The 23384-nt window shown below is 43.8% G+C and overlaps 1 protein-coding gene across 5 annotated transcripts in view; it reads right to left on the bottom strand.

Moving 5' to 3' along the window:
- Positions 1 to 23384, bottom strand: part of LOC108921650 (FERM, ARHGEF and pleckstrin domain-containing protein 2-like) — a 35573-nt gene that overhangs the window by 10215 nt on the left and 1974 nt on the right. For all 5 annotated transcript variants that reach the window (XM_018731228.1, XM_018731227.1, XM_018731225.1 and 2 more), the window contains exons 2-13: positions 21639 to 21846; positions 11290 to 11394; positions 10773 to 10815; positions 10485 to 10563; positions 10257 to 10354; positions 10031 to 10145; positions 8014 to 8161; positions 7813 to 7908; positions 7543 to 7706; positions 7340 to 7408; positions 7195 to 7252; positions 6861 to 7068 (exon numbers count right to left, since the gene is read on the bottom strand). In XM_018731228.1, the coding sequence (XP_018586744.1) occupies positions 6861 to 7068; positions 7195 to 7252; positions 7340 to 7408; positions 7543 to 7706; positions 7813 to 7908; positions 8014 to 8161; positions 10031 to 10145; positions 10257 to 10354; positions 10485 to 10563; positions 10773 to 10815; positions 11290 to 11394; positions 21639 to 21821 (1366 nt within the window). In that variant the 5' untranslated portion in view covers positions 21822 to 21846. The remainder of the gene's footprint in view (positions 1 to 6860; positions 7069 to 7194; positions 7253 to 7339; positions 7409 to 7542; positions 7707 to 7812; positions 7909 to 8013; positions 8162 to 10030; positions 10146 to 10256; positions 10355 to 10484; positions 10564 to 10772; positions 10816 to 11289; positions 11395 to 21638; positions 21847 to 23384) is intronic.

Consider the following 23384-nt stretch of genomic DNA (forward strand, 5'->3'; position numbering starts at 1 on the left):
GGGTTGGGACTCAAAGCCGCTTCAGGAAAAGGCAGCGGAGCAAAACCAAGCTGCCCTTCACACTGTTTACGTCAGTGGGCCCAGGACCCCCGTGCCTCATGTCCTACAAAATATACAAACACCCACCACCCATCCATCAGTAACAACTATGTGTCCAGTGCAGGGTCACAGTGGTCTGGAGCCTATCCCAGAGCCCACGCTGGACAGGATGCCAGTCCACCACGCGCACATACTAAAGGAAATATTAGTCACCAGTCCATCTGAAACATGTGTTTCGGCACCGAAACACAGGGAGGAAATGTAGAGGAAACCCATGCACACCTGGGAAGAACATGCAAACTCCAACAGACCGAACTGGATTCAAACTCATGTCTCAATGTACAGCCCAGGGGTGCTTTGAGAAAATGTACTAAAATTACAGGAACAGTGAAAGTATGGCTGAATACGGAGCATGAAGTTCGATGCCGCAATTTCGTCAAGGACACAGAGGTGAACAAGTTCTCTGAAGCGTAGGAACCGACACAAAGTCGGGAGATGACCTGCTCTCCCGAGTTAACCTCAAACTCTCAGTTAATTTTTCCCTGGAATCCGGCATCTGAAAATCGAATGAGGGACAGGGACCAAAATAAAAATGGGTGAATAAAACGCAGTTCCAAGTAGCAGTCTGGAGAGTTGTAACCCTCCACAGCGTTCCGATGATTTATTCCACGATCCCTTTTATAGCTTTGATAAAACAACACGGACAGCACTTTTTGGCTTTTGAAGTCTCTGATTTATCAGCGCAGCGATCTTCGGGACTCTGCCTCCTCACTAGTGCTGGAAAGAGAAGACGGAACATCGTGCCAGGACTGTACAAATGGAAAAAAGGCAGAGGCCTTTCTTTGCTGCACATGGGAAGGGGGGGGGAGGAAGAGGAAAAGGGGGGGGGGGGGGGGGGGGGGCGAAAGAAGCAGGACAGAAAGAAGCAGTGGAGGGGCGGTGCCGTGACCCGGAACTAATCCCCAGTGGCCCTTTATTAGGAATGTCGCTGGCCTGGCTGTCAAGGACCGGTTTACTGTTTAACTGCCACGCCCCAGGGTGGCAGAAGCAGGGGGAGGGTGCAAAGGTAAAGGCATATGCAGAACGGGAGTGGAGTGTCTTGGCGGGCAGCCTGAACAAACACAGAGCCTCTCTCCGGGTTGGAACTTGGAGCTGCTGGAATTTGGCAGCAACGTGACGTCCGTTCCCCTTGGCCCAGGGGTTAGGGACAGAGCTGCCGGCACGCCGAGATAAGTAACCACCTTTTGCAGGAGGAGAAGGCCATGAGATCGCTGTGCACTGAGGATATTCCATTGGCACTACATGCAGCAAAAAAAAAAATAAAAAAAATTCCACAAAACGTTTTCCATGTTCCAGGGAGGTTTTAACGTTAGACCGGCAGACGGACTTTTGTAGATATCAACTCTGCTCAAATATTAAAATGTGCCACTAAGATAAAAGTGGCTTCTAGCTAAAAGATAGTTGACCAAATATTTTAAGAAGAGAAAGGAAGAACCTTTGTGCTCTGACCAGTCCATAAGACACCGTTTAGAGAAGAAACTCCAGAGATGTTGAGCTCTTCCACTTCTCTGTTGAACCCAGCTTTCTCCTGTCTTGCGAAGGCCCCAGTGACCCCCACAGCCTAGGAGGGAGGGGTTCGGTCCGACTCCCTTAGTGCCACTTCCAGCAGCCCTTCCCTAGGCTTGGCCAGCTCCGCAGGGTCAGCAGGGACAAAGATCAGTGACAGTCTGCTTCTGCACAGCACAAAAAAAAAAACCAGCTTCTGCTTCTTCCAACAGAAGAAGATTGCAGGGGAGAAGAAACCAACACAGAGCTACTTTGCCTCCTGCTTTGATCCAATCTAATGACTGAGGAATCTAAACACATCAGAAAGTTCTGAAAATGATTTTATTTATGAAAAAAGGTACACTTTTACACCAGCACCATACAATCAATTCATTATCAATTAGATTTAAAAGACTTTAAAAGCTGCAGTTCCCCAGGAGGCTAAATGTGAGGAGCTGGACTTGATGCACCATCGACTGATACGATGTACCCCAGACTGGGGCCGAAGGAGCAGAAAGAAAAGCAAGGCAGCTGAGAAAACACTCTTAAAAGGAAAAGTTAGTATCCATAAAGTAATGAATGTGACAAGAGTTCTTGAATCTGCCGGTATAAAACAGACTACCCAGACGCTGTTTGCAGACCACCTCCTCGAGCTACTCTCGACTTTGGCACAGCACCACCTTCCCATTTAAAAATGCTTTTGGACCACCTTGCTTTGTCATCCACAAGGCACTTAAAGAAGAAAAAAAAAAAAGGAAATTAAGGTAAACACAGCCTTGACACACGCCTGATCACGAAATACACAGAGTGGACATCTGCAAGAGGTTTGTCTCACTCCCGGTTACCTTCTTACAAACTAGAGACTGAATGGTAGCATCAGCCCTCTTACGTCAACACTGGAGCTCATCACACAAGTCTCTGCTCAAGTGCCCAAAGATACAGTGCTCCAGCTACTCATTCACAATGGTTAAAAATACACATACATTTTCAGAACCGCTTGTCCCACACGGGGTCACGGGGAACCGGAGCCTACCCGATAACACAGGGCGTAAGGCCGGAGGGGGAGGGGACACACCCAGGACGGGACGCCAGTCTGCCGCAAGGCACCCCAAGCGGGACTCGAACCCCAGACCCACCGGAGAGCAGGAGTGTGGTCCAACCCACTGTGCCACCGCACCCCCTATGGTTAAAAATATACAAGTTTTTTTTTGCTCGACACATTGACTGAGGGGAAAGATTCAAACCTAACTCTTCTCGATATTTTCTTCCTGCAGCTAAACATTCAAATTGTCCTCCTTCAGATAAAACAGCGACTCCCACCTCTGGTCACTGTGGATCAGTGTATGCAGGTTAAAGCAGCACAGGGTAAAGCTGAATTACAGCTCCTGTGCAGTGAAAACCTGCAGATGCTGAACACTACCAGGACTAGGGATGAGCACTGTGAGCTAAATGAAAGCTTGTTTCTTAAAAGAAAGACACACAGAAATGTTCCTCTGTGGCACACAACATTGGTTTACATCCCCTCCAAGGAAACAGGGCTTCTGATGCATCCTGAGACAACATGGGGCTTACAAACAAAAACACAGATGACTGCTAAGTTCTGGACCAGATGTTATTGGTTTCCACATCAGCAGCATGGGTGGATGGCTTGGGATCAGAGACCCAAGTCCTGAATACCAACCATGTGTCCAGGAGTGGATAAAATGCAGTCTCCCTCATTCAAGGGCAGTGGCCCCACCCACTCTCAGAAGCAGGTATATAGAATTCCTCCATGCTTGAAAAAAAATAAGTATGGAGAATGAGAAATGAAAAAGTACTGATTTTCCTGTCATGCCCATTTACCATAACAAATAAGGTACAAAAATACATTCCAATGATTAAGATATTACTTTAGAGAAAAAAATATGCAAATAAAACCGCAGCGAATGGAACAATATAAATGTGTTTAAGGGCTGGACTGATCACACTAGTGGAAGTGATTAAGAAGCGGAGAAACAAAGAGTACAATGTTTAAGTACATGGCAGTAGACAAACACACTGCAAAAGAACCACAACACATAAACCCCGAAACACAAAGGAAAAACACAACTAAAGGTACAGGTTGGGGGGGTGGGGGGTGGTTCCAAAAGGCAAATCTGAGTGAGGCCTGTGAGGTTCAGGAGGAAATCACATGAGCAACACTACAGTCATGTATGACTGGGATTTTTGATTGGGTATGAAGTGTGTTTCCTTCTCACCAGGCACTGCCCCAGAGCAAGACAACCCTACAGTCCACAGACCACTAGGAAAGGAAAGCAGAAGCTCACCTTATAGCACACACACCTCAAAGAATTAAAAATAGGAAAATTTCATATTTATACACCTGCGGTGACTCAAACCCAAAGTGCAAATCCTAAGTGCTGAGAACAGCTTTAAAAATACAAAACATGCTTTGAACATTCAAATACAACAGAGCAATTACTCTTGCAAAAATACTTTGAACCAGACTTAATGAAACTGGACTGATATGCAAACTAGAGCACAATGTACTGATGTCATTGGATATATTTCACAATGCCATTCAATCCCAATACAGAATAAAGAGCATTTGGCGCATCTGCCATTGTACGGATCTAAATTCAAGGAACTAAATTAAAATCTCAATTTAATTACGATGTTCATGAGTCATCAGATGGCTAAGAAATGGTCCTCACAGGAGTGTTTATTGACCCCAGCTACCAGCACCATACTTCAGCATTTACCTTCTCATACCCATCCTATAAATAGGCATAAAATTTAAAAGTAGTTGCTATACAAATCCAGCAATAAGCATAAGTCCTGAAAGCATATGAAATACTTTAAAACACTTTTTCCAAATACATGAGGTCACTGCTTAATCAGTACACAGGAAAATGGATTACTGTGCGGTGTAACCTACTAACTGTATAACACCATTTATTTTAAGTTTCACCCTCAAAATTGCTTTACACTGATTTTAAAACTAGGATTTGAAAACAATGAAATATAGCTGAGGTAAAGCCCCTAAGGACCAGCAGGTGGCGCTATTTCACAATGGCTTGGTTCCATACTAAACTTGCATATTTGTGTTAAAAACATTAGTTAGGTAGCCTCTGCCGTGCCCAATATGTGGTATAATTTACATTTTCACATTCAAAGATAAAGGTTTATAGATGGCTGGGGAATTCTGACTTTTTGGTCAGAAAAAAATTTAACATTAATGATCATTTGCAGCACATCTTGTATTTCTGAACTATTTACAGAACTTAAAAGCTGTTTGACGTTAGAAAGTGCCAAAGAACATTGCCTTACTGTGCTACATTTGATGTAAAAATTAAAAAAGGTACATATGTAAGGTTTCAGAATGCCTTGACTCATAAGGAATACTTCGTTATGTGATACAAAATATAAACCATACGGGATGTTTAGCAGGCTGTGAGTGTTTGTACTGCAAGCTTGGACTTAAACAACCGATTTCTTCGTGATCTTTTGATAGTGAGAATACTTTAAGACAAGTAGCGTTAGTGATACCCACTGAATGAACACGAAGGAAAAACATGCACTGTATTTCATAGTGACACTAAAAATTGTGAAAAATTCGAATTCAAAACAGTGCATAAGGCAGAAGAGCAACAATGCTTATGAGAATGAAATCTCGAACGTCACCGTCGTTAATAAAAATTCACGATACAAGCCATTCAAATGCATAGAACTTACTGTGAAAGTTTAATTTCCTTTCACATTGGCCTCTGAAGTCTCAACAGCAGACTAATGGGCTTTGAAAAAAAAGAAACGAGCAGCCCAGAAAACAAACAGAAGAAATCATACCCACTATTCGTAAGTGCAGAACGGAAAGATAATGGACACCCAAAGGGACACACAAGAAGCAGGAGAAACCGCAGTGAAACCAGAAAGTAGAGAGAAAAACAGCAATCTGAGCCACCTGGATGACCTGAGCAACGTGTCTCTCGTACCATCCCAGTAGAGAACTCAGGGACTTATTCACTGTGTGAGAAGGTGATGAACCGACACGTTTCTGTGCCATTCTCTCACTGGCACTTTGCACACCTAGAAACAGTAAGTTCTCAACAATGTACCCATGCAGTACAAAGATGATTCAAAGCCTGACTAAAGATATGGAAATGAACATGAATCCACAAGAGGGAAAAAAAAACAGGCCTGAGATTTAAAAAAAAAAAAATAAAAAAAAAAGAAAAAAAAAAAAGATTTTTTTAAAAAAAAGAAAAAAGAAAACACCACCTATGAGAAACATGAGATAATAAACCTTCCCCATGCAAGTGCACTGGGTTTAGATCAAAGCAGTCTTGATTGCCTTTCCAAACTATAAAGTGAAATATAAAATTTAAAAAGCAGTAATTTCATTAGCTGATACGGGGGGGGAGAGCTCTACATTTCCATGTGGGCAGACCCCTGGGGGTCTGAGAGCCCCAGAGCCTGAAGATTGTGGCACTCCAACAGAAAGCCTTCCACACCGGTCGTGTTGGGCACCACGGGCAGTGGGTTGCTGAAGAACAGGTTCTGGAGAGGAGGTAGGCCACCGTCGAAACCCCAGTCTGAGTCGCAGTCGGAGGTGGGCGAGCTGGAGCCCTCCGTGCCCGTCGGCGGGCAGCTCAACTGCTCCAGCTGCTCCACCAGGTCACCGAACTGCGCAGCTGAACTGGTCTCGGAACGCACCGAGTAGGCCGGAAAGTTCACCATGGAGCTTGCCTCCGAGGGGCAGTCCGAACCAGGCAGCCGCAGCGAGGAGCCTCCCAGGCCCAGGGACAGGGAGTCAGCCGTCAAATTGCTCGGTATGTGGTCAAGCGAACTGCACTCCGATTGGTTGTTGAGGAGAGAGCTGGTCTCCGAGCGGCCCACCCCTCTATGAATGAACGGGCCGGCGCTGTCACTCAGGCTGTAACCGCCAGTGCCACTGGGGTCCCCCTCCTCATACTCCACCTCGTAAGCCCTTTCAGAACCCTCATACCCCAAGCCATACGCGTCGCTTATGCCGCCAAAAAATGAGATATCGGTGGGGTCGTCATCTATGTACTCCTCAATGAGCTGTAGGTGTGGGCTAATTGGCGGGAGTTCCGCCAGAAAATCCAGCCCCTTTTGCATGCGCCCCGTCCCGCTCCCCCCAACACCCCCTGTCTCCTCTCTCCTGATCTGCTCACTGTCATCACTACCATTATGGGAATGCTGCTGGTGGGACAAGCTACTCTCTACACACACAAAGGAGGGGCTGCAGTCTCCTGCCTCCCGGCTACAATGGGCACCTTGGAAGGCGTAGTGAGGTGGGGGGGCAGGGGCAGCAACGAAGGCTGCAGTGGCGGCCTTGGTAGGTTCTTCCTTCAAGGAGCTGGGCACCAGGGCAGGAGGCGTGTGTGGATAATCAGAGCGTGGCAAGGAGCTGCTGGTGTGAAGCGAATGGAAGGAGATGGTGGCCAATGAGGGGGAACCCGCAGAACCTGGTGCTCTCAGGCTCTATGGGAAGATGACAAGATGGGGGAGAGAGGCATATTATTGACAGACTGGGGTTGTTTATTGCTGGATGGTAATCGCTCAAGCGTGGCGGTAAGGCACAACCAAGACATTTGTTTTATTCCTAACCTGTTTTGGCAGATCGGATGCCAGGGACCGAGATGACATGCGAATCTTGCTGTTCCTCCTTCCGAAGAGAAAGGACACGGAGGAAGTCAGATGACTGAGCCGTAATTTCTCAAGAGGTACGTGGGCATGGCAGCCTTGCATTTACCTTTGGTAAGGCGTCCTCCGCAATCCCCCATCCCGTACATATTCCACCAGCTGCTTCTGGGTCCTTCCGCTGAAATGCAGAAAGCAACTGTATAATGCAGATCCAAACACAGCTATCAAGCTCTTCAGCTCCAAAAAGGATTTGTGATAAAATCCACCCCTGTTACAGGCAACTGTCCTGCCAAACATAGAGGGTTGTGCTACCTGTATCTAAAAGAAGAACCCCGGCTGAACAAGAAGGCTTTGGACTTTGGCTTTGGCTGGTCGAACAAGCGGAAGAAGGTGTGGTGTTCGACGCAATTCTTCCAGAAAATCTTGCACTGGTCCCGGCTGGCCATCAGGAACTCCAGCGTGTCCTGGTGAGGACCCTGTGGTGTGTGTGTGTGTGTGTGGGGGGGGGGGGGGATGCATGGTAAAAATTCAACCTAGGACTTCCTCACCACCATGGCAACTTTGCAGCTTTGCAATACCCACATGGACCTCTGGGTGGAGCTTGACCAGAAACCGTTTCCTCTTGAAGCTTAGCTTGCGAATCTTGGACCAGTTGAAAGTGTTTATTTTTATGTTGCCCTAGACAAGGAATGCAAACACAAAAAGAGTCAGGAACCCAAAAAGCTTATTGCTTCTCTTCCTCACATGGACATGTGCCTTAAGGACCATGGGTTTTTCCCTCACCTGGAAAACCTGGAGGCCCATGTGGGCTACAGCCAGGTTAATCTTGGTCCCCTCGCGGTCAGAGGCAGGGTGGAACCGCACACCGTACATCTCCAGCTTGCGCGCGATCTCTAGGACTTGAAAATCTGATTCAGCTGGAGTCTGGCCTCTAGGGGGAGGAGGCAGAATTGGGGTGAGGCGCAAGATTTGCGGCACAGCCACAACTGAACATGTAGTTAACAGCATGTCACAGTTCTGGCACCAGAAAGAACAGCTTTATGCCAGATGTGTTTCAAATGCAGAAACAAATATTTGTGTAGAGTCTCCATGTGGCTCATAACCACACTGGCACTTTCCATTTGTATGTCTAGTAAGAAAAATCAGGGTTTTTCTCCATTTCTGCATGTTGGACAAAAGCTTTCACTACATCTCTACAACATCAGCTCTGCCCATATAAAGCAACTTTGCTTTTAAAAAAGACCCATTGTGAGAAGGAGAGAATTTCACAAGCACGGCAAATGTTTTCTTTGGGAAGGATGAAGCTCCAAGCCAGCAGCAGTTTACTCTGCATCACATTCTAATTTCTCTCATCCTGCAAGTCTGAATCTCCTTACGGTCCAGGCCAGCCATGTCACACGGATCACTAGAAACAACCTCAAAACGGATTAGGGAGTGCCACAGACGGCTGGTACTGGGATATGGCGTACTAGTCAGGCCGGTGGATGTGCTGATTAGAAAAGAGATGCAGGAGCTGCTGATAATTACAGCTTGGAAACACTCAAAAAGAGATCACATCCCACTGTCAGTATGGGACTGATCATGTATCCAAAAGAAAGGATGTTGAGTCAAATCCCAGAAGGTGCCAGAACAATGTACTTAAACAAATTCGTGCAGAAACTGGCAAACATTACACATGCTTACGTGATGAATCGGTCAACTGTCAAGACTGATTAGAAGGCTATGAAAATGGGACTTTTCTTTAAAAAAAAAAAAAAAAAAAAAAAAAAAAAAGTAATTTTACAAGCTTCATATATAATGTGAACTGAAGTTTAAGTCTGAATTCTCAATTTATAGCAGCTTTACCTGAACTTTTTGCAGAATGTACCCAGTGAATAACTCAAAGGATATGAGTATTATTATGCTTCTATGGTGACTTTGGATCTACAGACAAACCGTTATTAACAGACTTTGGGTCCGAGTTGCACTTAAGTTGGGGAGCAAGTGCATGCAATTTTAAGAGTGGCTCTGCTAAGAAATGCTAATATTATTCATTATCAATAACCGCTTGTCCAGTGCAGTGTTGTGGTGGTATACAGCCTAACCTGGGGGCACAGGACAGGATACACACTGGACAAAATACCAGTCCATCACAGAGCAATTGCACACGCATTTATTCACTAAAATACACACTAAGGGCAATTCAGAGTCAACATTTCACCTGAAAAACATGCCTTTGGACAGTGGGAGGAAACGCACAAGCCCACGGAGAGAAAACGCAAACTCCACAGACTAAGATGGGTTAAAATCCACATCCTAGGAGCTGAAGCACCAGTGTTACCTGCTGTGTCACTACACCTCAGACTGGGAATGCCAGTAAGGTGGAACTTTGAGAAATGTCAACTCAAATAGTTTCAGGGAAGGCAGCTATGAGCACAGTGAAGCCAAGGCTTTGCAATAATTTGCTTCACCAGCCTAATAACACGGTGTGCAGCGTGCATTTGGGAAGCTCAGCCTCGCTGTCTGCTATCCCTCTCTGTGGTCACAGTGCTGAGAGGGCACATGCTGATAACTACGGAGCTGTGGTCAGCATCGCAGAACAGCTGAGGGTACGAGAAAAGACTCTGGCAGGCAGCAATTAGCATGGGCAAAGGACAAGACCCAGCAACCTGCAGGCCACAAAAGGGATCCTGTTGTTACCCAGTTGCTGCATGTATTGAACTATTGTATATCAAGTGTAGTGTCATGGCTTCATGTGCAATCCAGGTACAGCAGCTTGGGTCAGAGAGGTATAAGGAACTTGAAGGCTGCCTGGACTCACATATGTCGGCGGTGGAACTCCATTATCTTCTCCTGCACCTGCTCCTGCTGGGGCAGCAGCTTATTCAGCTTGAGGAACTCCCTGTCGGCCATGTCGTCGTAGTCACCAATCTCCGCTGTGGGAGGGAGCAACGCAGCAAAGGAAACTCATTCATCTCCTTCTAGGGATTTGTACTGAAGAAAAATTGTGTGAATACCAGCATTTATATAGCTAGTGAAATACGCACACTGCACTAGGTGCGAGATGAGCAGAGCGGTGGTATTCTCGGAGCAGGGAAGCATGCCCTCACTCAGGTCTCGCTTCACCTGCAGGGCAAACAGGTACCTACACAGGACCATTAGCGAAGGGTAATCACAGCAAGCAGCGCCCAACCTGGTAGTCAAGGTCTGAAGCGCTTCTGTAGTTTGTGAAGCATGTGGAAAGAAAGTGCTGGCAACTCCACAGAATGCTGTACCTTGTGAACTCCTCTTGTAGTTGACCAGGGTCAGGGGGAAAAAACTTCACTGACAGCCTGAAAAGCGTGTTCCTGGGTCCTAGAACACACAGACAGCATCACCATGGCAGCAGGTGGTGCGGTTACTGTGGAACTGAATTTAGGACACAATCTTTAGTGAACCAAGATTCTCCCTCCTTGAAAAGGCAATTCAGCTGGAACTGTTTCAGCAAAAACATCCAGCTATGCAAAAGAGCTCCATGCACAATGTTATGCAAGGCAAATAAACATGCTGAAAAGTTCACTTACTCTTGACTTGTTTCCCAATGAGTTTCAAAGGTTCCAGCCATATCTGTAAGGACACAAAATGGATGAATGGGATGTGGTATTTAAGTGCTTCTAGAGTTTTTGTGGCATGTGGAAAGCATTTGGAAATTTAACCGTTCAGGGAACTTTCACAACTACGTTTCATTTTTTTAATTGTTTACCCATTTATACTATAGAGTATCCTTATTGGACTACTTCTGGGTAAGTATCATGTTCAAGAGCACAGCAAAAGAGGGATTTGAACCAGAAACCATCCGTTTGCAAAGCAACAGCCCTGATCACTGTGCTACTTGTTGCCCATCTTGCAAGATGTAGACTGCAAACTTGTATCAAGAGTGGACAAGGACAACATATTTGGTGAACAAGAAAGTAGCCCTTTCTTGTGGAAAGTACAGTGTTCACTATTTTATAACAGTGTCCCGCTGGCAATGTTTTGCAAGGTACCAAGGAATAAGTGCTAGGTGTTTGAGCATACCAAAGCCCTGACACAAGCACTCACCCAGTTCATGTGCATGTTCTGGAACTCCAAGCCAAAGTAGTCCGACTCGATGAGGTTCAACCTCCGAAACACTTCAGACAGCAGCGCCTGGCCATCTACCTTTGACTGGACAGGCAGAATTGAGATCATATTACACAGGCCGCAAATGGTACATGCAATTAAATGAGTGAATACAAATAACCAACATGCAATTTGATTCTTGGCAGAACTGCATGGTGAATGTGGGGGGAGATAAGTGTGGTGCAACATGTTCAGGACTACGGAAGTTAATTTGAGAGGCTAGTGAGTATTAGTAGTGTCGCCTACGAGCTTCTCCGGGTCATGCCAAGAGAAAGCCTGGCACCCTATGTGGCCCTGCAGTTGGAAAGGGTGCTGTTTGCCTTGGCAGAGCTGGGGCATCCATAAGAGTATAGTGTTACAAAAAAAACACCTGTGGAAGTGCCTTGTTGCATCTCGGCAGGGTTTAATTTCTGCTGTGAATAAAAGAATAAATGTAATGTAATGCTGAAATAAGGACTAATTACTATTTACAGAAAAGACATGACACTCAGAGGTTTGGAATTCTGGACCATGTCTTTTTTCCTAGGAAATTACAGTGAAACATCTGGATACAATGTGGGAAAAGGAAAAAACCATTAGAAATGGACTAATGGATGTAGGCTAAATTCTGGCCCTTTGCACAAAGGTTAAAGAGGAATAGACGGACATTAACTGCAGTCATGCGTAAGCTTAGTGTAAATCAAGCTGATGTGACTAACTGCTCATTGTAAACTTTAATTCTGATGTAATATCACCATGAGATTCCACCATTAACCTAACTGAAAAAGCTAACAATAATTAACACCTACTACACTGTATTAGTAAATATTGAGAGAGCGAGATGGGAAGAAAAAAAAAATTCAACTGTTAAAATTGGCACGGGGGTTAAGAACCATCATACTCAGAGGACTGTTTTTACTCCAACAAGAGTATTTCATTTGGATTTTAAGTTCAATACAATACCCTCCGGTTGGAATGATGAGTATGGGGCTTTACTGCACAAGCCTTCTCATGAGGGTATCCACTGCATCCCAATCATTCCATTGACATGAAGGGCTGGAATGTGAGAGGAAATGAACAGGCCTATGGGCAACAACAAGACGGGCCGTCCTGCTGCATTCCTGAAGCGGGAACATGAGCGCTGATACCAATGTAAGAGTGAACATTCACTCAGCAGCGTATACCTCAAAACCAAACTGGAGCAACTGATCATGCTGGACATTAATGAGTAAAACAAGCAGCAATCTCCAAAGGAAGAATCCAAGAAAACTGGCATATGTCATGCTATAATAATCATATGTGGCACGAGTAGCGTTGCTGTCTCTCAGTGCCTGGGTGGTGCAAGGCAACGTGGGTTTGACCCCCCACTCAGTCTGTATACAGTTTGCACATTCTCCCTGTGTCTACATGGATTTTCTCCTACAGTCTAAAGACATGCTGTTCAAGTAGATTGGTGACTAAGTCACCCACAGTGTCAGAGTGTGTTTCACTGATGTATGGATCAGTGACTCATTGTAAGTAGTGCATCTACCAATCTAAGTCACCTTGGGTGAATAAGGTGAGGGCTGATAACACTACATAGTGTTCACTGGAAGCCGCTTCGGAGAAAAGCATCTGCTAAACGAATTATCGTAAAGGTAAATCAAAAGACCTAAGACAAGGTCAGAACATTGTGGATTTTTAATTCCATTTCAGACATTTTCTGGCAGGAACAACATCTCCGTAGAAACTAGAAAGCGAACCCCTAGCAGGTTTGATGGCTTTTGCCTTGGACGGATGAGTGTGAGCAAGCTGAAGCAAACCACTAGCCTGCGAAGCCGTCGCATGCACTTCTGTCTGGAGCATCCAAGAGAGGTGGGGATGGGCTAATCCCAGCAGAGGGGATTACACAGGAACATATGTTTCTAATGGAGGGAAGGTCTACCTTCCTGGTTTAAAGTGAAGCAACAAACGAATGAAAAATGTCTAAGAAACAATGCAACAGCCCCATGTCTCAGTGATGTATGTCAGCAGTGAAACAAGGAGATCCTGAATCTGACAAATCCACACTGGCCAGTGCCACTGTCCTTTAGCAACTCTTGAGTTAAGATCTTGTTTCAGAAAGTGGGTGGTAGGCAGGGGATATTTTCATGAGAAAGCTGAGGATGAAAACAAGCCAGGCTCTGAATATGGAGCTAATGCTCAGACACCTCTGTCACTGCCATTTCACACTCACTCAGAGCTTGCAACACAGAAAGAAATCATTCCCATGAATTTACACAATGTAAATCATCACTGATCAGCTGGTTGGTCTTACATCCAGTCACAGAAATGAAGTTTTTGATTACCTTTGAAATACTGTCATCTCACATTTAACTGATATCATACAAATACAAGATATGGGCAGAAAAAGGTACAAGTAAAAAGTTTTATGCACCTACTTTGTGTGATGAACACCGATGCGTAATGTGGAAAGAAACTAAGTTTACTTAGAAATCACGTGTGCAACTATGTCTTTCTCCTAATTTAATGCACAAATTGCATTTCTCCGAGATGTACGTCACTTTGGAGAAAAGCGTCTGTAAATGAATAAATATATGTGGCACATTTTCAAAAGGTCAGCCAAGCATTTAGGAGGAGGAACTGCAGTGATTTTGAACTGAGAGTAGATGCTGTTCAATAGGGAATATACTTGGTCAACAATTGTAAACACTTCTCACACATATGCACCCCTACTTAAATCACAGATTAAGGATTTCAAAATAGGTGTGCAGACTATCATAGCTTTTGGGGCAAGAATCATTCACTTCCTCCAGGTTCCCTCATAAGCTGCAACCCATGCTCCCAAGGATCACATCTACCTTTCCATACAAACCAGGCTTATAGCATAGTCACTGAGGCTTGGAAAAACCAAGGAAAATCTAGAGGCTCAGAACTCAGCAAAACAGAACGGTACATGGGCGATGCAATACACACAAGCGCGTGGAGCTCCAAATATACCATGTAAGACGCTTGTGCTGCCAAGCTGGCTAAACCCAGGATTTCTTTGGGCAGCAGAGCTCCTAACTACGGACAGCTTGCAGCACAGGGCTTTTAAGAAGATAATGTAGAGGGGCTAATCAGTGACTTGGGCTTACTTCCCTCCGCAGGGCTGCTGAGATGGCATTAGTGACCAACTGGCCCAATGTATGTCCAGCCACACCCCCTGTATTCTGACACCACAGTACTCACATGTGTGGCAGCCTAGCAGAACAGCAGCAATTTACATCTTTCAGAACTATATTTAGGGCCAGCCAGCTGTTGGAGGCATCGAGAAGAGGAATGCTGGTGAATTTGCCCTCAGTAACTGGAAAATAAGAAAAAACAAAAGGCCTCTACGAAGACAATTTCTAAAAGCTGTTGTTGCATCTTTCCTTTTCTAGTCTATGCTATCTACTGCAGCAAAGGCGTTTCAGTCCAAGGAATGATTAAATGTCAGTGGGGAGGGAGGGGCCATCTATAATCACTTGTGGATTAAGTTGCTGTCTTTAGATGGCTGAGAGGAAGGGTAACAAAGAGCATCAAAGCAGGCCATAATGGCTCATCCACGGTTGTGAAGCCAGGAAGCAGTCCATCTGTGTGGCATGTAAAACAAGAGTGCCATATGTGCTGTCAAACTGTGTACAAAGCAGGACGCATGTAGATTCATCAACATGGAGCATGTCATTACAATTATTTACCGATTTATAGAGCTGGGTCTTTTTTTTTTTTTTTTAAATGGAAGCATTTTTAGGGTAAGTGTCATACTCAAGGATACTACAACTGGAGGAGAGACTTGATCCTACAACCTTTGGATCCAAAAGGCAGCAGCTCTAACCACTACATTATCAACTGCCCCTATTTTAAACCAGTAGACATGCTTGTGCTCCTGCAGTGATTCTGTCTATCACCACAAAACTTCATTAGTCCTTTAATTTTGTTTCCATGGCCTCCTTTCTGAAATAAGACATAAAAAAGTACTTGGCAGGAAGGAGAGCTGTAATTACACTTACAAAGCACTACTATAACGACAATCTCATAAAAACTTCTGACCACAAGAAAACATCAAATTACAGAAAGCATATTCAAAAACACTCAGACTGGAACCCAGAATAACATGTATTTGCTTACGGAACAAAATGCAAAAGCTGTGGATTATTTCAGCTGGGCACAATTGAGGCTTTACTGCTACACAAAGTTAGACCTAACTGGATTTCCTCTCTGTGAAAGCGCTAAGATGCTTTCGGGAGTAAGAGCAAAAGCATTTCAGAAATTCAATAAAACCACCCGTTAAAAATCTTTTCCAGACCTAAAAATACCAGGAAGAGAAAATAAGTTCTGCTCTTTCTGCTTAAAGACAGGCGAGCGAAACCAATCGAGAGGGGATTTGTCTACTGCTTCACAGCATGCTGCTGGAACTTATTTTTCTGCTGCTCTTGCCGTAGGGGGTTAAAAGTTTAAGAGGCCAGTCGTTAAAATTCCTTGGCAGGAAAACTTCCTCTGGCCTACTGCGTTTCGCCTCCCTCCCTCGTTCAAGCACCACGTCCTGGACACGACTTTTACCGCTCCGGGGGGGGACTACCCCTCCCAACCCCCTGCGGTGGTCGGCCGATGCAGCTGCTCCTCCACCGTACTTTCCTGCCGAGGGCCATTTAGCCCTTTCCCCTTCCCACAGTTTTTTCACACTGTACAGCCCCTCGGACACCCCACACCAACCCCCGAAACCATTTCTCCCCTTCCTGTTCTGGGGTCAAAGCCGTAAGAGGGCCTGCTCATTCTGGATAAAAGAAGCCTGTGTTTCCAGACCTTTTCCCACCTCCAGCCAAACACCACAAGGGCAGGATTTCTCCTCCCTCAAGTGGGAGGAGCTTCAACCCACACCCTGCAGAGGCCTCACCTATGACCTAGGACCGTAAATCTACTTATGAGCAGTTTAGGACGCAATGATATCCTTTCTGACACTACCTAGGCTTGTCTTCCTTATGTCAGTTTTGCTGCCTGTTCATATGAAATACCTTTTCTCCAACTCAGAAGCCCTGAAGGACAAAGAGTTCAAAGCACAAACACCAAGATGTGATTCCTGTCACACAACACAAAGCATCAAGGATGGGTTCAAACTGGCCCTTGTTTGCAAATGTTCAGAGATGTGTTTTCCCCATTACCTTCACTTTCAGCCCAAGCAGAAGTAAACAAAAAGGGACAGTGATGGTATTGATACTTTTCTTAAAAGAAGTGACATGTGTATCTGCTAAATAATGTAAATATTACCATCAGTGGTTCAGGTTCTTTTCCAGCATTCAGGCAGATATCAGAACAGGTCCTATAATGACCCATTTGGGGGGGGACCTACGGGCCATCCACCCTAACAAGTCATAACATCTGTTCAGTGGAGGCTGTTGTTCAAAACACATTTTATACCTGTTAACAGTCAGGGTTAGAGGTGTTATAAAGGCCAAGGAACTAGATTATTAAGCCGTAGGATGGAGGTTCAAGTCCTAACAGGACCCTAGTGTAAACTCAATTTTGAAAAACTGAATGGACAGATGTCAAAAATTTCCCCTTATAAATCCAAACTGATATTTCTGATTAAGGTTAATCTCTCAGATCTAAAAATACATAGAGATGCCTTTGTGGACCTACAGCACAATAAATGCAGATATATATATAGTGCAAAAAATCTATCTGAATTTATATTATGGCAACACAGTCAGCTATAGCAATCAAATATAACTAAACCATACTGAGTTACTGGGAAGGGTGATCATTCCAGTACACACCAGAAGGATGGTTTGTTCCGTGAAGGTTTCAGAACTGTGAAGTTTAGACAAACTTCGTTATGACATTTAGAAGGGTCCATGTTTTGTAAACTGCAAGAAATTCATCCTCTCGTAATGGTTTCCTTACTGCTTCCTGTGGATTTGTTCAACAGCTGTTTTGAAACTCCTGACAGAGAATACTGTCCACGGGGAGAAAGACGACATGGAATTTAAGAAATATGATGCACTACTCAAATGAGATGGAAATATCACATCTCAGCAAAACCACAAACACCAAAGGAATTATCAGACACACAAACACATTTGATCAACCCTGTCATGCAAGTAAAATCATTTTTATTAAAGGAAAGTCCCAGTAAAAAAAAAAAATATTTCTTTGGGTGGATGAAAGGTGATAGTTGCACCAGATGACACCCAGAGAAAATGCAAAGATCTGGAAACCACACAAAGACCTCCATTCTACATCTGTCGGCTACATGTAATAATATCCAGACTTTTCACCGAGGTGTGGCTACACACACTTAAATGTGCTTTTTGGCCATACAAAGTCAGGGTTTTGTTTGTATACTGACACACCTTGAATACCCTTCCCCCTTCCAAAAAAAAATGTTGAGAGCATGCATGAGGCAGCCAGGTTCTCACAAACAGAATAATTTGTAGAAAACATTGCTCCTACCAGAGAACCAAAAACACACATTCATTTTTTAAATACACCTTGAGAGACTTTGGTTAAGTTCAGTGAAGATCAACCTAATAAAGTTCTGAAGTCCCTACTAAATATGAATTATATCTGTTTTAAAAATAACATGTAAACATTCAATGCTATATTTATATTCAATGAGGCCATCAGCATAGTCCATAAATACACACCTGGTCAAGAATGTCAAGTACAAAATAGTTAATCCATTATTAATGACCACTTGTACAGTGCAGAATTGCAGTGGTCTGGTGCCTATCCTAGAAAACTGTTTTAGCAGGGTATACCATGGACAGATATACCTTAACATACCAACAGCCAATGTAAAATCACCAATTACACATTAAACATCATGTAACGGTGAAAGGTTCAGAAGGGGGTGAAAGCCAAAACTGAACAAATTGCTAATCTTAGAAAGCAGCTGAGTTCTGTCCCTTGGTTACATACCCGTCTGCCAGCTGGGACAGAGGGATGAGAGCTGAGTGACCCTTGTTGACCAAATGGCCCAACTTCAGCACACTTTTATTTCTGCCCAACACCGCCTGCTCTGCGTCAGTCATAAGTCACTGAGGCACACCAACAGAGTCGCCAGACAGGGATCCCGAAAAACACCAGCGCCAAATAAAGGCGTACTGGCAGGCAGTAACATTGCTGCATCTGAAGTGCAGTAGCTTTTGTGTACGGGGACAAATTACAGACCAAACTAAATGAGCTGGGCAGTCCTACATACCTCAGAGACTGAACAGTAGTTGTTTGACAGGAGTCATCACACATGTCTTCTTGTCCACATGGCTTTGGACTGCGATACTCTGCCATGAACGCTCGCTTTGATGAAAGAGCATCTAGTGTTCTTTGGAACTTTCATTCCCAAATCAGAACATTTGGCATCCAGTCACTATTTCTGGCAAGACAAAACTTCAGCAACTCACAGATTTTGGCAAAAAAGGGGGTGGTGACACCAAAGTGAAATTCAAGATGCAATACCACAGCAATAACACCATTACATTAAATCTAACAATGTTTTTGAAATGGGAGCTAGTTGTACAGAACATATGCTATTCACTGCTTCTTGCTGACATCCTTAAATACACGGTTTGACTGATGCTAGACTATATAAATACAGGAACCAAAAAAAAAAAAAAAAAGAGGCAAACAGATTGATTACACTGGGTTGAGAAACAGGGGACAGTAGGTTTATTCTAGAGATGCTCAAGGTGGTGGTTTGTTCTGAGTAAGGTTGGTTGATTAGTCTGTTACTGGAAATCAGGAAAAAGGCTGGCAAATTAACATCTTTGCTTGTTAGCACGCAGAAAGCAAACTCTGTAAATGTCATGCATGCCAGTTATATTGGCAATTATATTGTCTGAGATTTAGGAACAGTTTTGAGACAATAGGACAAACTTCAGACTTAAGGGGTGGCAGATGAGGTAGCCCATCACAGTATCAGGCAGCACAGAATTGGCGTTGAAGTTAGTGAGGTGTCATAGAAAATGGAAGTATATCATCACATCCAAAGGTGTAGGCACTGCTAAAGTGTTTTCCCACTCTGATGTCTAAATATATGAAGCATGAAGTAGAGCTGTGCACCCTAAAAGAAACACTTTGTACAGAAGTTGTAAAAGTTTGCATACAGTTAAGCACATCATTGGTTTCAAGTTCTATAACTCACCATCCTGACTCATATTAGTGCAAAATACCACATATGTAGCTTACAAATATACTGTATAACAAGCATTTGTCTTCAGAGCTGCAGCCAGTGGCACCAACCCCATCGACCGCCTCCTTGACGGTTAACCCTCCCCAGCTACTCTGTATAAACAAGGCCGGGGGCAATAATTGAAGTGCCTTATAGATAACATCAACCCCATCAACGTTTTTGGAGAATTGTAATTGCACTGCTGAAGATAGGGTTCACAAGCTCCTGTTTATTTGCCAAACAACCATTCTTGTCATGTAATAAAGATTTGCTGCATGACAAACCACCCAAATTGTCCATGTCAATACTAACAGGAAATACAATATAAATAAAAAGGAAAGGCTTCACATCACTTAAAGTATTTTATGAAAGTCTTTTAATCAGCTACATTGATTACTGGCCTCCTAGAAACCTACTGAGCTTCATCATCTTGGACTGAACTAAATAACCATCAAAAGAATATCTTCATCGAAAATCATTCCTAGTCCAGGACTAGTCTTAATGTGCATCTTGAAATCTGGCCTAGAATCAACTGGCAAGTAGTCTGTCTCTGTTCTACTTTTTTGACAGTTGTCTAGTGTATTTGCTCACAGCTGGATCACACGAGTGCACTTCCACAACCCTCAGCAAGGGATTCATATACTCAATGGATGCTTATTTTATTACCTTTACAAAAATGCATTTTAAATTTACTTAAGTAACAAATTACTAATTCTGTCCCATCTTCTCGTTGAGCACTACCTCGCTACATAAAACCTGAGGAGGCTGGCCAGTGGTAACAGAGGAATCCCATACTGACAGAGGATGATGTCCATCTGCCGTGACGATCGAGACGTTCCATGCCGAGTCGGGGATCCAAGATGCCATTCACCAACATTATAATTACTTGTTAAACACTGGCTTACAAACTGTTATTTTCTAGAGTGTCCAGGAGGGGTGGGCTACCACTGGCCCATGGACCCCCAGAGGTTTTTTCTCCCTCAACTTTCAGTTGGGAGTTTTTGTTCTTTTCCCCGGTGGCCAGTAGGTATACTTATAGCTCTATAATAAGTTCTTCATTATGGAAGCCATTAGTTGACCATCTTCTTTGTTTGTATCTGTTTTTCTTGCCTTATATCTGTGTTAAAGCGCTCTGTGTCACTGCGTGAGAAGAGCGCTCTATAAAAAATAAAATAATAATAATAAAGATAAAGCCCAGAGGTCAAAGTTCAAGCATGAAGGTATTCAGTCAACCACCTGTCCCCATCAACATAGTGGGCCTTGATAGTGTCTCAGTCTGAAAAATGGGTATGAACCAGAGAAGGCTGGACCCTACCTGTTGTCTCTGAAGAAAGTGTGCTCACTCCAGAGTTGCGGGGGTTCGGTAGTACCCACTAGCTGGATCAAGACATCCTTCTGCTTCAGGTTTAGCAGAGCCCAAACAAAACCATAAGGGGCATTTGCATAAACTGATCCCAATTTTCAGTAACATTATATCACCACATCCTCACAACAGCCACTGTCCTCCAGGGAGAGGTATGCATTTTAGCTACAAATGTACACCTGTTTTTATAACTTCCTATTTTTTCCCCAATGTCAGCTGGCATATGAACATGCAGTATTTCGCTCAGAAGTCAAACTTGCTTTCAGATTTGCACAGCAACCAAACAATACTCCACAATATTTCAGCGATATCTCCAAATTCTGCAATGAAATATGGAGAAAGCAAGCTGCGACTCACATACCTACCTGAGACCACGTAAAATACAGAACATGTTCTACACACTTCTTCACTTCTCCACCCAGGCCTCTACCAAAGTGGGGAAAGGGGGTTTTCTGCTTCATCTATGCAAGACATCTGGCCATCAGCCCAGTATCCCTGCCCTCCCAGCCAGCCTGTCTGCCCAGCTCAGGAAGCTGTCTTCCTAAGACAGACCCCCTGTGGTGAGAACAGCCTCAAAATGGCAGACACCAACTCCGGAATGTTGCCCTGAGACATCCAGGGCCTTATTCTTTAGGAAGAGCTCAAGCTCCCCCTCCCCACCAACACACAGGCACAAACAGTACAAATGCACCACATAAGGTGTGACTCATGCCAGGGTTCCCCTTAGATGTATATCGGAAAACTACTCGCACTGCAGTCCCCACAGACACACGCACTCACCTCCAAGTCGTAGAACTCCTGTGAGTCATCAAGCCCCTGTACACGAACCTGAAGTCCCTTCCCATGACCTTTGGGATTGAGGCTCTGTCCTGGTTCCAGGGTACTGATCCCAGCATTGAACTGGGCCCCCAAGCGGGAGCCAGGGGTCTGCAGGATGCGGTAGGTGCCCTCAATCTCTCCCATCGCTCACCCACAGCCTGCCCACACCCTGTTGCACGGCACACATGGAAAAGAAGGATTACAACAGCTAAACTAAAAAAAATACAGAACCTTTACAATGCCATAACTTAGGTAATTAAGGCGTAGCGGCTATTGTTAAAGGCATAAAACATCAAGGTTACTAACTACGACTGGTACTAACCTCTTATTGAGGTAGTCTTGAGCTGTCAGTATAATTTTTACTTATTGCCATCCACTGGCTGTTTCTGCACTAGTCACACAATTTATTCATGTTATTCCAGTGCTTTGTGTCGTTACTTGTATGTATGCTGCTATAACTTCATGCAATTTCCTTCAAGATATAGTTTTCATACACTTATAGCTGACTAAAATACATTTATGGCCCTACTATAATTACAGTAACAACATCCTGATGAATTAATGTGCCAAAGATCAGCTACATTTCAGGGTACACAACATTAAATATGTATGAAACTTAACTGAGTTGTAACTTATTGAATGACTGATCAATAGCTTAAATTTAAACACAGGACAGACAGAGAGCAGAGCAGAACCAAAAATAAGGCCAAACTTTTGAAAACCATCTTTGTGTGAGTAACTGCAGACCATCAGCTTCTAATGGTACTGCTGCAGATGAGTGATATTATTTCACGCTAGCCACAGGCAATAGACACTACAGTGCTAACGCTGTTCTCGATGACTCTTTAGATAGCAGAACCTGTCAAAGGATGAAGCCTAAATACTTTTTGACAGTTTCGATGACCAATAAAAGTTGAAAATGCATTACAATAGTGTGAGAATGGCCCAGATAAAATTGAGTGCACAGCATTGAAAATTGCAGCAATTGACACTGCTTTAACCCAATAATGGACAGAGAAATTAAACCCTACAAAATAAAATATATACACAGTGTGTGTGTGTGTGTATATATCACTTCAGTAACATCCTTGCCATTTTCTGTTCTTATAAGAAACAAAACACATGGTGTTGCAAGAATGACAATATAAGATAAAGCTAACAGTTCCTTTAATAATTTAAATCTAACACAATACATGAAACACTTTTCATGTCACAGGCGCAACAAGTCAGTATCCGCCTTCCAAGTAAACTGCGATATGTTATCAGGGCGGCATGAAAAAATGACCACAGCATCACTAACAATAAGGCTTTCAGAAGTCAACTGACCATTTCCTACTTCCGTGACAAAAATTCTACAGAACTAAGTGTTACAAAACATTTTCTTTCAATACAAAGTGTCATAACTGTAAAAATAAGTGATGCCAGTTACGTTGAGAGGAAATACTTGTGACTGAAAGCACAATTTAAATGATCTACAATTTTAACTGTCACGACAGGCATTATAGAGGAGTGATTCACAATGACCATATAACTACAGGGTACTATAGCAGGACTCTCCTAGGAATTAATCACTAAGCTACCTGTTGCTCTACAATCTCTGTAAGAATGCCTATTACTGACATAAATTTGACAATATTTCATAGAAAGGATCTGTCTGAAATTAAACCTGAGGTCATCTCACTTTTGGATAAAGACACATCCATTATG

This window comes from Scleropages formosus, chromosome 25, assembly GCF_900964775.1.
Source record: "Scleropages formosus chromosome 25, fSclFor1.1, whole genome shotgun sequence".
In the NCBI taxonomy this organism is placed as follows: Eukaryota; Metazoa; Chordata; class Actinopteri; order Osteoglossiformes; family Osteoglossidae; genus Scleropages; species Scleropages formosus.